The sequence below is a fragment of the Rhincodon typus genome, chromosome 28 (assembly GCF_021869965.1).
Source record: "Rhincodon typus isolate 14 chromosome 28, sRhiTyp1.1, whole genome shotgun sequence".
Taxonomy (NCBI): domain Eukaryota; kingdom Metazoa; phylum Chordata; class Chondrichthyes; order Orectolobiformes; family Rhincodontidae; genus Rhincodon; species Rhincodon typus.
This window is the reverse complement of record NC_063359.1, coordinates 22,885,199-22,901,315: the sequence shown is the minus strand read 5'-3', so window position 1 is coordinate 22,901,315 and position 16,117 is coordinate 22,885,199. Positions and strand designations below refer to the sequence as shown.

The 16,117-nt window shown below is 36.8% G+C and overlaps 1 protein-coding gene across 1 annotated transcript in view; it reads left to right on the top strand.

The window, feature by feature from the left end:
* The first annotated feature begins 6 nt into the window (after nt 1-6).
* psmb7 (proteasome 20S subunit beta 7) overlaps nt 7-16,117 on the top strand; it is a 57,547-nt gene continuing 41,436 nt past the window's right edge. The window contains exons 1-5 of the mRNA XM_020534326.2: nt 7-21; nt 2,263-2,356; nt 4,632-4,729; nt 6,424-6,564; nt 9,222-9,337. Of these exons, the coding sequence (XP_020389915.2) occupies nt 4,674-4,729; nt 6,424-6,564; nt 9,222-9,337 (313 nt within the window). The 5' untranslated portion in view covers nt 7-21; nt 2,263-2,356; nt 4,632-4,673. The remainder of the gene's footprint in view (nt 22-2,262; nt 2,357-4,631; nt 4,730-6,423; nt 6,565-9,221; nt 9,338-16,117) is intronic.

Genomic DNA, 16,117 nt, shown 5'->3' with positions numbered 1-16,117 from the left:
CAGTTTCGAGAATTGTCGAAGGTGAGCCCTGCTCTGAATTTCCAGCTTCACTGATCTGTTATTTCATTCCTGTCTGACTCCCTGCATCTGCACTCCGTTTTATTGAAAAAAATCGTTTCTGCGGGTATTTGGACTTCGTCTCCAGGCGAGGATGACTTAGCATATTGACCTGATCTGGCTGAGTCATTTTTCCAGGTTTATGTATTTTTAACTTTTAAAAGTTAATATTATGAAAAGAAAATTTATAATGTTATTGAATTCGTTTGTGTACAATATTCGAATGAAGTATAAGCGTTCAACATAAATCGAAATGATGATCTGTGCTTAATTTTGTTTTATTCTGTTATTGAATGGACGTTGATTTTTTTTTTAGTGATTTTAATATATTTAATTGAAGCGTTCGCTAACAAACCGCTCCACGTTCTTGACAATGTAGTATTTTAAAGAAATGAACTTAACTAACTAACTGTCATATTTTGTGACATTACTCACTTGTGGAATTTTGATTTTTCTCAGCTGTCTCATTTTGCTTTTACCAACAATTCCTTTTGTTTAAGTGTGAACGGATTTTAAGGATTTGAAGTAGAAATTCCTTCAATAATTTATTTGTAATTACAGTTTATTTTATGGTGACCTAAAGGTTCTAGTAAAACTTAGATGTTATGCCATGACAAACTGACGTAATACTTTATAATTGGGTATAGTGATGTGATATTGCATAACTGCTGGAATAATTCAGCTATTCCAATGAGTTCCTTAACAGATTGTTTTAAATGTCCACTTCAGTTTTCATATAACTGAACTGACCAAGCAACAAACTACAGATGCTAGACATCAGAATAAAATAATAAAAACTGCTTGAAAATCTTATGAGTCAGACTCAATCAGGAGAACAGAGAAGTTAATCTATCATCAGAATTTCATTTTTGTTTTGTTATATGCTTAATTTTCTCTGGGTGATTGATTGAAGCTGAGATTTAAAGAACAGGTGTCATTGATATGAACAAACTTGTAGAAATAAGACAGACTTGAAATTTGTGACTCCTATTTGTGCAGAGAGTAAACTCCAATACCAAATGGTTGGACCAAAGTTCTATGCGCATTGAATAATTTCTTATAAAATAGTGTCATTTACTCAGAACAAAGCCATGAGGGATTTTCTGTTTAAAATCTTTCCCATCTTGATTTAAAAATACTCAATTATTCTTTAAAAATTATTTGCTTGCTTTTCTCTGTGCAGGGTATCTGCGCATCCACGAGATGCTCTTCAATTCATCACTTTGTTGGCCAGTACTTAGCTGTGAGCTTCAGCGTATGTTGTCTTCAAGTGCTGAATGCTTCATAGTTGTGCCTAATCCATTTGATGATGAATGCTCCAAATTGCATTTACGGATGCTTGTTCGCAGCAGGCACCCTGGATAATTTTTTTCCCCCACTTTATTCAGGGCACTAAGAAAAATTTTGGTCTTCATTTGTTATCAGCAAGCTCAGAACAAAACAAGAATTGAATTTGGAATCTTGTATTGTTAAATAGATAACTGGGGCATTGAGAGATTCACTCAACACAATATTTAATTATTGTAGATGGATGTGAGTCACTGTTGTGCAGTAACATTTCAAATGATTAGTTTCACGCATTTTAAATGCAATTAGAAACCCATTATATTTTTCTTTAAATAGTAAGGCAATGTTACTTAATTGGTTGTTAAGAGAAATCTTTCTACTCTCCCTTTTATTGCTGAGTTGTGTAAAAACTTAAATATTTTCTATGCTAGAATATAGAGCACTTTCAAAGTTACACAGGATTTCGGCTTGTGCGATTAGAAGTACATTTTTTCACAATTCAGTACATGTACTATGTGAGAAGACTTGTGGTTATTCCTCATCAGGAAATGCGAATGACGTGCTGTGACGGCATTGTTGGGCATTAGATTTGTCTGCTGTTACTGTCTCGGGCAATCAGATAGGATATGCAGATCTTTTCCATCGTGGTGCCTTACTAGGATGGGCTTAAAATGCAAACTTCCTAGAGTGCTGTTTTACAACTACCTTGTGTCAGTGCAAAGTAGAACAGCGTCTAAGAGATACTTTGTTGTATTATGAAGTTATTTTACGTGACTGCACATACATGTGTGTAAAAAGTACAATTTATTTATTTTTAAGCTGGGTTCAAGCTGAAATTGAAATCTTTTAGTTGAATAAATGAGTCTCGTGTTTATAAACTTCATGGATCTTCAGTAATATGAGCTTTGTTTGTTATAGGAATGCATTTATTGAAGCTGAACTTACTAAGCAAGGTTTAAAAGTTCTTGAAGGAAGAAAAACTGGCACTACTATTGCTGGAGTTGTATTCAAGGTAACGTGTCAAATGCTTGAATTAGTAAATGTTAAAACAAACATTGCTTTTCAGTGCAACACATAAATCATGAATCAATGAAAATGGTGACTTCTTGGCGCAAATTATTAAACTAATTTGAATGATGTATTGAATCTTCATGTTGTGATACAAACTGTTGTATTAAACTACAACTTCCAGTATGCCATTAAAAAGAAATTTGTGTAGCAGTCATGCACAGCTACTTGTGTTTGAAACTCACCAAGAAAGTGATGGTGACGTTTAAAACAAAATTGATCTTCTGATGAATCTAATTTTTTTTCTGCTATATTGTCTAATTTGAGACATTTAAAACCTTTAATACCAAGTCATATTCAAAACAACAACTAGTGTGAAACTAATTGTAAGTGTTTTGTTCAGGAGAAACCGCAATCATACCCTAGAAATTAACCAAGTGATAATACCATACAACTAAGTACATTTCTCTGAAATTTCTGGATGCTAGGTACCAACAGGTTGGTAGTTATGACTTAGAGTCAGATGAAGAAGGGTCACTGACTCAAAAATGCTAACTCTGTTTTCTCACCATGGCTGCTGCCAGACCACCTGCCTTTCTCCAGAAATTTCTTTTTTATTTCAGATTTCCAGCATCCACAGTTCTTTGTGTTACCAACAGGTTTATGTTTGCCGTTCCACAGCAAAATAACTTCAGTCAAATGAACAGGCATTCTTATACCAACTTTCACAATATAATTTTTAAGTCTAGTCCTTTTCATCACCATTTTTAAATTTCTACTTGTAATTTTCTGTAATTTGTTGGGCACAATTTGTCGTGATGCACATGCACATCTGACAGCCTTAAGCATTTGACATGGAATTAAGGACTTGATAGTGTTCTTCTGATGGTATGTTTTCCAATTGAATTTTGGGTATTTTCTTTCTTGTGCTTTCAATTGGCTCTTTACGTATCAGGACTGATTTTTTTTTTGCTCTTTTATGATCATAATTTTAGAATGGAATGTATGCTTGCAGGGCAGAGAAATGTTTTTGTTGCCAATCAAGTTCAGTCAGGCCGCACTAGCGAAAGACAAATATTGCAGATAGATTTGCTTTTTGCTCCCATGTTTTTGTATTAAGCGGAGTATCTCCATGCTGCTTAGTATTAATGCTGATAGTTTAGTATAAAAGTTTTCTAAAACATTTTGTTAGACTTTGAACACTTTTTAGAGAGTTCAAAAACTTGGTTCAATGAAAGCACAGTCTGATAGAATTGTAACACTGGAAAACTCAAACTGTCAGAATGCCAAGATATAACCATAGAATCCCCACAGTGTGGAAACAGGCCCTTCGGCCCAACAAGTCCGTACCAACCCTCAGACCATCCTACCCAGACCCATCCCCCTATAACCCACCTAATGTACACATCCCTGAACACTACAGGCAATTTAGCATGGCCAATCCATCTAGCCTGCACATCTTTGTGACTGTGGGAGGAAACTGGAGCACCCAGAGGAAACCCACACAGACACAGGGAGAATGTGCAAACTCTCACAGACGGTTGCCCGAGGGTGGAACCGAACCCAGGTCCCTGGCACTGAGAGGCAGCAGTGCTAACCACTGAGCCACCGTGCCGCCCCTCACATGATCAAAGTCACGGGAGGATTGGGTGGACAATAGCCTAACTGATATTATGTCAATTAATGTTGTAGGAAATGTCAGATAAATGACACCTCCTAATTTTACTGGTGTTTGTTTTACAAATAGAGATCTTTCTTAAGAAGTATGTAAGTTAAATGGATAGATTTCATGTCAAAGTGTGCAAACGTTATTTACAAATTGTTCAAGTCACTTGAAAACGTGAGAAAACCATCTCAACTTTACAGATTCATTTCAAAGATCAAAGAAATGAAAAGACTTGTTTTAAGTTGCAGTATAGCATCTTTAAGTCGATGATTTGTAAATTATTTTAGTGTCTCTTGAATTGAAGGTTATTAATTAGCTGCTATTTTTGATGGAAGCGAAAGCAATCTGTTGTTGGAGCAGTCTATTCATGCCAATTCCTGCGTTAGTTTAGTTTCCAGAAGTTAAAACTGAAAGGTGGTTACTTTCCACATTGAGATACAAATAAACAATTTAAACAATGCTGAATATGTTTCGTGCTTTTCAAGCCTCATGCTTAAAAAACATCAGAAATTGAGTGAAATGTAGCTTGATTACACAGCACAAATGAAGTGCTTTCATGTGTGCTCTTAGAATATCCTGATCTGTTCAAACAGTCTTTTTTTTTATTCTTAAGGATGGAGTAGTCCTTGGTGCTGATACAAGGGCAACAGAAGGCATGATTGTTGCTGATAAAAACTGCTCCAAGATTCACTACATTGCTCCTAATATTTAGTAAGTAATAAATCTGGTAAAACTGTATGAAAGAAAAAATGGCTGGTGTGATCACTTCTATATTTTGTATTCTATATTCTGTATTTTACATACCACAAAGCCTATGACTATGGCTAGAACTTAAACTGGTTATTACATTGAATTTCTCAGAAAAATTGTGATACTCTTTCCAAGTTATATTATCTTTGCAAATTTTAAAATCTGTTTTAAGGAAATGCACAGCAGGAAGTAGAGAGAATAAAAGTTGTAATGCTTCGCTTATGTACCATTTCTGGTTATGAAGAAGTGTCAGACACTGAAACATCATGACTTTTTTTGCCATATGATGTTATCTGATGTATTTTTGTTCAAGCTGTTTTTCATGATTAGTTTCCATTATAGATTTAGACATCGGGAATAAGAAGACAGTAGAATGTTTTCCCCTGGAGTCTGCTGCACTATTCGCTATGATCGTGATTGACCTTCTCCCTTAACTCAACTTTCCTGTTGGCACCCCCTGTATCCCTTGATTCCCTGAGAGATCAAAATTCTGTGGAGCTCTGTCTTGACTATAGTCAGTAATGGAGCATTTGCAACCTTTGGGATAGGTAGTTCCACAGATTCACAACCATCTGAACAAAGATTTTTTTCTAATTTCTGCCCTAATTGATCAACTCTTTATCTTGGGTTTGTGGCCTGTGTTCCAGATGGGGAAAACAACAGGTCAACATAGCATATCTTGCTAAAATTAAGATACAGTCAGTATAGTTGACTTAAAGGAACTGAATTAGATCTGCAAATATTAGTGTGTCCAATTATCCAGCAGTTTGTAACCCTTTTTCATTTAGTCTTGATGCTTCACATCCAACCTCGTGGGGGCGTGGTGGCGGGTGGCAGGTGGTAGGGTGATAGTATTCTCATCAGAGTCAGTAGGCCATGAGTTCAAGTTCCACTCCAGAGATCTGTGGACATAATCCAGTCTGCTACTTCTGTGGAATTACACTGTTGGATGTGCATACTCAAGGCTGAGATAGACAGGTTTTTTAATCAGTGAGGGAATCGACGGTTATTGGGAAAATGCAGGAAAGTGGAGTTGAGGATAATCGGGTCAGCTATGATCTCATTAAATGGTGGAGCAGATTTGATGGGCTGAGTGGTCTTTTTGGCCCCAGCATTATGATATGCTAAAGGCTTTGACTGCCCCCTCAAGTGAGACAAAAATACTGCATGGCACTATTTGAGGAAGATAAGAAGTTACCTTTGGTGTCTCAGTCGATAATTATCCCACTGAAATAGATTATCCCACCTTTATTTTTCTGTAGTTGTGGGACCTTTCTGTGTGCATATTGGGGCTATTTCTTGTATTACAACGATAGCTACCTTTCTAAACCAATGCATGTTCTGTAAATTGTTTCAGCATGTCTTCAGATTGTGAAATTTGAGGTAGACAAGTGAGTTCCTTCCTTATTTTTTTCGTTTGTCTTCCAGTATTGTTTTTCTCTTTTTTTTCTCAGTTTTGTTTACTTAGTGACTCAATGTGATGAGTTTTTTGAAGTCCCCTCTCATCCCTGACACTACCCACTCTTTCAGAAAAAGACTTATTAATTTGCTGACTATGAGCAATGCCACAAGCAATTACTAGTAGTACTTAAAGTCATGGAATTTTGTATCATTTGAGAATTGTAACTGGCTAAGATTTCTGTTCTTCTCTTTAGTTGCTGTGGTGCTGGTACTGCTGCAGACACAGAGATGACCACTCAACTGATCTCATCTAATCTGGAGCTACATGCTTTATCCACTGGACGCCTCGCACGTGTAGCCACTGCAAATCGCATGCTGAAACAAATGCTTTTCAGGTGAATAAAACCTAGTGAAATTACAATTAATGTTTAACTTGCCCAATTTTATCCTAACTTAGAATTCAGATTTCTAACTGGCTGATGGTTTCAGTAATTCCATCAGGATTTTTGCGGCATTCACCTTCTACTGTGGTTGCTAATTGGCAGTTTCAACTTCTGCAGCAAATGTGATATGTATGTGAGCTGCTGCCTCTGGGGGCTTCTGCACCTCGTTAGCAGTGGTTTTCATGATACTTACAGATGCAATGGCTACCCTGGAAGCAATACGTATGTTGTTGCTGGAGGAACATTTAGCCCTGTTGTCTACTAGCCAATACGCTGATAGTCTCTGACTGGCCATGTAGGCCAGGATGTGGTTTTATGATCATTAGCCTGTATGTGTTGTAATCCATGAAATATTACTGTGGAATCCACAGTGCATTGGAAGTGGGATAGTTTAGACACTGGAATCCTGAGGCAATATTGCAGGCTTGTTTCTTGTTACTGATCTATAATACAAAGATGTCATTAGACAAAAATTGGCTTTTGGAGTTAAGTCAAAAGTATAAACTTTTACAGGGGTGGTTATAACTTTGTTTTTCTGAATCTGCTCCACATAAGCATCTATCACCGCTTAACTATCAGGTTAAATCTATCAACTTAAGGTGGGGTATTAATTCATTGCAAAATGAGTAATAGTGAATCAGTAGCTCATTTTACACACATTCCTACTTCATTGGCCAAGAAAATTGTTGGAATTAATACCACAATTAATAGTCCAGCTAATATCCATTTGTTTCTAGCATCCCAAGACTGGCCTGGCTACTTCCTTTGCACATTGTACATGGCAGTACTCGGGGGAGGAAAGGAACAGGCAATATGTGACATATAGGTTACACCATTTCTTTGGGGTTGCAGCTCATTATTGATATGTGGGAGAGTGGGCTGGAGCTAAGTATTAAAGCCTGTTTTCATGTGCAAAAGCAAGGTACTGCAGGTCCTGGAAATCTGAACTAAAATCAAAATTTTAAATTAACCAGCATTTGTGGAGAAAGCAGTGGAGTTAACTTTACAGTCACAATTTTTTTTATCAGAAGCGCTATTCTAAAACTAATATTTATTACTAGTTTATTTAACAAACTGAATTTAAATTCTCCATCTTCATGGTGGGATTTGAACTCACCATTTCTGGGTTATTGAGACTCTGGATTCCTAATCCAGTAACAGTTCTGAGGAAGGGTCACAGGACGCGAAACGTTAACTCTGTTTTTTCCTTCACAGATGCTGCCAGACCTGCTGAACTTTTCTAGCAACTTTGTTTTTGAACATTGGCGTTGTATTAGCATAGTTTGTCTAAATCAGTTTTTGACTTAGCTTTTTTTAAAGGACAAGCTAAATATCGATTAAATAGACAGCCCTGGATGCAACCAAAGAACATGATCCTGCTTTGATTTTAATATTTTCTGTTACCCTAGTCTTCTTATAATTGCTAAGGGTTTTAGCCATCATAACTCTGTATCCATCTAACTTGTCTAGCGCTTTCATCCTCACTTATCTTTTCACTTTCAAATATGTTCCAATTCCTTGGACCTTAAGAATCACCATCAATTAAAATGTTATGTGACTGAAATTTTATATTTAATTAGCAAGTTCATCCATTGCAAATTCTTGTTTTATCCCAATATTTTTCCTTCCTTAATCATTGTGGAACAGGCCTAATAGCTTTTGATTCAGTGCAGTTAGCTGATCTAGCTACATTTATTATCATGCTCAAAGCAATAAATTGAACAAACTAAGTAACCCAAAATATGAACTTGGTGCCTAAACACTCTGTACCATCAGTTCATTTGAATGAGGCAACTTTGGTTTTGGGTCAGGCGATAGTAGAAATACCGACAGGAAAAGCGGAACCTGTGGCTAGAGAAATTTACGATAGCATTTCAGAAATGCTATCACTGATTTTCTCTTCGTAGATGCTGTGTGACCTACTGAGTGTTTTCTGCATCCTCTGTTTCAAATTTCCTATATTTTACAACGTTTTGCTTTTCAGTGGCATAGACTGAACCTGTCCAATGCGTAATTTTTGATTTGTTTTTAGATGAGGGGAAGCATGTGTTAGATTCATGAGTTCTTCTGCACCATGCTAAATCAAAATATTGTTGGTGATTTTGAAAGATTTGCTGCACTACATATAAAATATGTTGAATTAGTGGTGGAACCTGGAAGCGATGCATATTTATAAATCTTTATGCTAATTCTGCTACAAACTGAACCTGATGATCAGTTGTACATATGAATTATTCTTACATACTGCTATTGTGAGAGGTATAGTTTGATTCCTGATCTTGGATAAAGCAGCAAACCTAAGACACTTGCCCTGCTGATTGAGAAACTTTGTCAAAATTTATGTGTCTTCAAGAAGGACCCTGTCAAAGAGGAATTGAAAGCCTGTGATTAAATGCCTTGTCTTTTATTATTGAGTATTATGTATATAATTTTAATGAAACAAAAAATTGAAAATCATAGTAATGTCGATTTAAGATTTCCATCTATATTTGTTTAGAACCTTTTTCTACTCCAAGAAAGAAGTTAGGTAGAATTCATTTCATCAACAATTGGCATGTAACTGTATCTCTATGGTTAAATAAAGCATCCATTACTTTTTCCTAAACTAGATATCAAGGATACATTGGTGCAGCACTTGTACTTGGTGGAGTAGACTGTACAGGCTCTCATCTGTATAGCATTTATCCACATGGATCCACTGACATGTTACCATATGTAACAATGGGTGAGTGATTTATTTTTTAAAGTTACTGAACATTCTTTACTAAAAGAAATAAAAAGGGAATAGAAAATTATTGTGTTGGGATAAGGTCTGCCAACATTTTAGAGTAAATTGTGTATTGAGCACAAAATTTAAATGGGTTCATGGGCGTATTTATTTTGAGGTGGAGGCATTGGTTTCGAATTTTCAGAATTCTGTAGATTTTAGAATGATCCCTGCAGATTGGAAAGTAGCAAATGAAATCTTGCATTTGAAGATAGGAGCAAGAAAGAAGCAGGGTGCAATATTGCAGTTAGCTAATATCAGCAGTAAAGTAGATGCCAGCTGTATTATTTGGGATGGGTAACGGTACTTGCAAACTTGTATGACTAGGTAGAGTCAAAATTGACCTCTAAAAGAAGCTACATTTGAGTTTTTGAAACTTTTAACTTGCAATATAGTTAAAGAAATAGCAGTGGATGTAGCATTTGGATATTCAGTTAGCTACCATATGGTGCAATATTACAGAAATTATCTGCTTTGATTGGAAAATGACAAGGAGAATGTTTGTTGGAAGTTGAGAGACTGGGATGTGTTGATATTCAGCTGAATTTGCATGACTTTTTACACAAATCAAACAAGTTAACATGCAAGTACAGAAAGCAATTAACTTCATCACACAGGATTTGGAGTACCCAAGTAAAGATAGCTTAATATAACTGCATAAGTTTTGATGCAGTCACAACTTGGAGTGCTGTGAGCAGTTTTGCTGTCCTTATGTGAAAGGGTTATGCTTTCCTTAGATGAGTGAAATAAAAATTCACTAGACTGATTCCTGGATTGAGTTTATTCTCCTATGAGGCCAATATTATCTTGAAATTAGAGGCAATTTCATTACAGCAATAGAAATTCTTGAGAGGCTAATTTGGGTTGTGCTGAGAAAACAATTTCACTTATTGAGAATCACAGATTCAGAATTTAGCCATTTAGGTTTGAGATGAGATGTTCTTTTACTCAGGTTTGAATCTGCAAACACAATTATGTTTCTACACAATTTCATCCCGTAAGTACAAGAACATCAGATATGTCACATTGTTCCCAAAAAAAGCATGAACTTATGGTGTTGCACAGTAAGTGTTTTAATATTGAAGGAAGTTGATTCTTATGTAGCATAATTTATTTGTTTGCTCCACTGCTGTGTATTTTACAGCCCCCTTACAGCTGGTAACTGTGTTAATAAAAATGAACAAAATCTGACTGCATATCCCAGGTTTATATTCCTTTGCATAAATGTAGTAGGATTTGCAGCAGCGTACTACAAGCTGCAATGCCTTAATTATTTTCTGCTTTGCTTTTGAAATGCAATTCAGAAAATGGTAGAGTGCTTTAGAAGCCAGTAGGTGGTGTCATCACACTGAGCTCTAACATTGTGCATCAAGAGGCTTCTTAAAAATCTGAAGAAAAGAAACAAAATAATGGAATTGAAAGTTGTATATGTAACTGTTTAAATGTAATTTGCTATCTAGAAGTTAAAGTTGCTTCTTAAGCATTGTATGTTAAAATTCTGGTCAAGTACACTTTAAAATTCTGAAAATGTAAAGTGCATTGCTCTCGTATTTTAAATAGGTCAGGCCTGATGGCAGTTGAGAGTACTGTCAGCTGCTTTATACAATCTATTGTTGACTGACACCCTGTAAAACAAATTCCTACTTTACTCGCTATTGCAGTAACATTCTTGTGTGGCAAAAGCCCATGTTGGACGAGAGGGGAGTAAAGTAAACTTGGTATGCTGGTATGCTTTTGAAAATATTTTAAAACCACAATTATCGTGATTTCTCATTGTCCATGCTTTATTACAACTTGTGAGCTATTTGCCTTTTGCAGTTCCCATTGTCAATCACATGAGAGTTTTTGTAAAAGAAGATCTTAACTGTATGATGGCTGCCTTTCAAGCTATGAAGTTTTCTAAATTCTAATGTTGTTTAGTTAAAAATGTTCAACTCATAACCAAGTTCAACTTGAGCAAAGATGAGGCTCGGAGAGAACTACTTAATGATCATTTTCAATGATGGTAAAGGACATCAACTAGTTAAAAACGTTACTTTTCTCCACAGTAAAATTGTTTTGGAGAGAAATGTATACGTATGTCAGTGACTGGTGTTTAACTAATTCTGCCAACATATGTTATGGAGATTGGTACAGTTTTCAAACTGAGTGAAATTAAATCCTGATCCCCACAGCAGTATAATAGAGGTCATTCATATCAGGCTATCCCTATCATTCTGTCTTCTCAGTTTGTTAACTTCTTTTAATCGTGCTATTTTTTAATGGTAAAGATGCATGTTGCAATACCAGTTACAAAATAATAGTTGAGTTTGCAAGATGATTGAGACTGAAGTTTTTATTTAAAATATGTTTTATATTACTTCTCGAGGACTAGTGTGCAATGAAAGGTCATCTTTAATGTGATACTGGTTTTTATTTTGTTTGAACTTAATGCATTTCTCTTGCCTTTTACATATTGAGATTAGTATTTTGTTTGACTTTTGCCTCCTTTGCTGAGTGCTATTTGATCATTTATACTCCCCCATCATCTCTTGTTAAATATTCTTTTCCCTATCGGAAAATCCTTTATCTGTAAGCCAGATTCTTGCTGGGTATGGGAGTATTTGTTAAGTTTCCATTCACTTAAGCTATATTGCATGATTTTGGATCAGCGGGTACAATATTGATTTGCAGTTGACAGTATCTTTTTTAATACTACTAGGTATGAAGTAGGAGAGAGCTCTGGTTTACATGCATGTTCAGAGCTCAGTTTCAAGATTGAATATTTTAAATTCAAGTGTGTGAGTGAAAGCTGATATTTAAGTCTGCTTTGCTTTAATTTCATGAGTGCCCAGAAGATCCAGAAAGACCACTAATTATTTGCTAAACCAGGTTCAGCATTGTGTTGCAGTCATAGGCTTTATTGTATGACTCTAAAGCAAGATGCCATCTTTCAGGAGTCTATTACTGCTGTTTGTTGAAGTTGGTTTGTAGTCCAATAAAGAAGTTGTACCAAAACACCATCAAAAATTACTGATGAAACTCAGCAGGTCTGGCAGTATCGGTGGGAGGAAAGCAGAATTAATGTTTTGATTCTAGTGACTTCTTCAGAGCAGATGCACTGATGCTGCCAGACTTGCTGAGTTTCAATAGCAGTTTCTGTTTTTGTTTCAGATCTTCCGCAGCTTTTTCATAAAGCATTTCATAGAATTCCTACAGTGTGGAAACAGGCCCTTCGGCCCAACAAGTCCACACCGATCCACAGAGCATCCCACCCAGACCCGTCCCCCTATAACCCACCTAATCTACACCTCCCTGAACACTATGGGCAATTTAGCATGGCCAATCCACCTAACCTGCACATCTTTGGACTGTGGGAGGAAACCCACGCAGACACAGGGAGAATGTGCAAACTCCACACAGACAGTCGCCCGAGGCTGGAATCGAACCTGGGTCCCTGGCGCTGTGAGGCAACAGTGCTAACCACTGTGCCGCCCCTTTTTGTTTTATTATAAAGGATTTATATTGTCACTTTCCATGACAGCAACAACCTCAGTCACTGCAAAGTAATGCTGATTGCACACTAGTCCTCTTAAATTGACTTCTGCACACAGTATGTATAGTATTTGTTGTGGTGCCATCCAAAGGCAAGAATGATGCACTACAACAACCAGTTGAGGTCAGCTTTCCAATAGAAAATATCCACCTGATAACTTGATGAGATGGTTGTTCGTTTTGTCCAGTTTTTGAATAAAACGTGGGAACAAAGATGGCCAGTTTTGCAGGGCAACGCAAGGATACTTGAGAAACCTGGGGTGCCGTATTAGTCATAGATGATTTCCTTGTGCCCGAAGTACTGTATTGGATCCGCTGCTGTGTCTCTGAGAAATTAGGCTGCCTCCAGCACACCTGCCAGGCATGTTCAGTGCAGACTTTCCTGGTACAGGTGCTGCTCTGCCACCAAAATATTAAGTTTTAATTAGCCTTCCTCATTGCTGCAACTGGTCATAATAGACGCCTCTCAGTAAACAAGTTTCTAACGTTATGCCTCTCTAGATGTCAAAATAATGCTTTATTTTCTAATCATTCAGTATCTCTCCATTCTTCACCTCACTTTTAAGTGTTCGTGTCTTTTGAAATATTTCATTTTCGTTAAAATTCAGGGATTACCACTTTTCCATTAGATTCATACAGTGTGGAAAAGGTCCTTCGGCCCATCGAGTCTGCGCTGATACAATTACCGCTAAAAGTGCATTAATCCCAATTTCCTGCACTTGTCCCATATCCTTGAATGTTATACTTGAAGTACTCATCCAAATATTTTTCAAAGGATGTAAGATTTCCAGCCTCTACTTCCTTGCCAGATTCTCACATGCTGCTGAGTGAAAAAGTTTTTTTCCCAAATCCCTTCTGAATCTCCAACCCCTTGCCCTAATACTATGCCCTCTCATGGCTGACCCCTCAACCAAAGGGAACAGTTGCCCTCTATTCATCCTGTCCATACCCTTCAATCTTAATACTCTCAACCACGTCCCCCCGCCCCGGTCGTCTTGCTCTAAAGAAAACAATCCAAGTCTAGAGTGTCTCCCCTTTATAGCTCAATTTCACCATCCCAGGCAACATGCTGGTGAACCTTCTTTGTATCCACTTTAGTACTGTCACATTCTTCCTGTAGTGAGGTGACCAGAACTGCACACAGTCCTTCAGCTGTGGCCTGACCAATGTTCTGTACAACTCCTTGCTCTTACACTCTGTGCCATGACTGATGAAAGCAAGTGTCCCATATACCTTATTAACTATCTTATTCACATGCTCTGCTGACTTCAGAATAATACCCGAAGATCCCTGTGTTCCTCTAAGCTACCCAGTGTCCTGCCAGTCATTAAATACTCCCTCATCTCGTTACTTCTTCCAAAGCACATCACCTCACTTATCAGGGCTAGATAACATCAGCCACTGGTCTTCTCAGCTGAGCAAACCATGTGCATCTTCTTGTAATCTACAACCATCATCTTCCCTATTCAACGACTATCTTCACTGCTCACCTTGGTGTCTTCTGAAAATTTGCTTAATATCCCCCCCTACAGTTTCATCTATATCATTGATGTATATAACAAACAGTAAGGGTTCCAGTACTGATCCATGTGGTACACCGGCCTCCAATCACTCAAACAGCCTTCTACCCCTACCCTTTGTGTCCTGTTACTAAGTCAGTTTCTGATCCATCTTGCCAAGATTCCTTCCATTCCTGTACTAAATGTCCTTGTTAGAGCTAATGTAAAATGGTTTATAGTTTAGAGGTAACTTTTTATAAAAAAAAATTACCTTGCACAACTTGAACTTAATTTTTCTAAACTGGGTTCTTTAGTTGTTTACAATTGATTTCAAATCATGCTCCACAATATGCAAAAGAGCAAACCTAAGAACCATAATCCTTTCATAAACAAATTCCTGATGCAGTAATGTTGCCAGAGCTGTGGCCCTGCTGAAAATCTTGGGAACGACTGTGGCGTGGTGAATGGAGCAAAAGGACAGGCAAAAAACTTCAGAATCGCCATCAAATGAAATAATTACTTAGCTCGGTTCCTTACTATGATCTTTTCCCAAATCAAGTGATTGCACAAATGTTAAGACAGCAAAAAGTAACCAGCAATTTGCAATAGTCTTGTGTATGGCTATTTATTATGCTTATTCAGTTCAACAACATTAAAAGAAAATTTCAGCCAAGTACCTTCACGTTTTTCTGTTCAGAGAATAGAGAACAATAAAGATCATTCCATTAATATTCAAAACTTGTTCCCGCTCAGTTTCTCTTTTAGAAATCAATTGTATATTTCTCAAAATTGTTGTCCTTGCAAAAATCTTTAAATAAATTGGGCTTTTGTTTTTGTTTTTGTTTTTGAGATGCTGATATTCCTGAATTAAACTTGCAGAAGTGCTGTTGTCATTTTGGTGAGAGGGATGTGGTATAGGGAAAAATTATTCTTTTAATTTCCTTTTATTTGTTACTGGAATGGAAAACTGACCACGACTGACAATGTTATAGAGAGGATATGGGTGAGATTGTTGAATGAACATCAGAAAGAATATCTTAAGCCGATAATTCTATCTTCAAACTTTCCTTGTGTAATTTTAGTTCTTACATTAACATTTATATTAAGCAATCTTTTACCAGACAATTTTAATTGTTAGATGATTCTGATAATTTGTACAATCAATATTAAGAAATTAAGAAATCCTGAATATTGAGCAATCTGTCCCTTAAAAGTGGTTGGTTCACGCAATAAACAGGTTAACTTTGGTGTAGTAGAAAATATCTTTTTCAGTTGAGGATTAAACAGATTATTTGGAAAACCCTTCAAGGGAATGTTACTAGCATTTAACTCCCTTCGTAAACCTCTGCTCATCCACACACTTCTGCAGACATCCTATTTTACGAAGACCATATCATCCTGCACGCCCGTTCTTGCTGATTTACGCTGTCTCCCTATCATATCTGAGTAAAAACACCACTTTGTATGAGCTTTTTGTCATCTCCTGTAGTCTTTCCTCCTTTGAATCCATGTTCACTTGCCTTGCTTTTCGCTGTGACTTGGATGTTATTCTGTGTTAAAGATGTGTACGTTTCTTTTTTTACCATCTTACCAGAGTCTACTTGTTTCAGAATTAATAAAGGAGTTTTTTTTTAAACTCTGCTCCTGTAGTCATTGCTTTGAGCCAGTTCCCTATTGCTGCTTTAATGGCCTATTTATTTAAAGG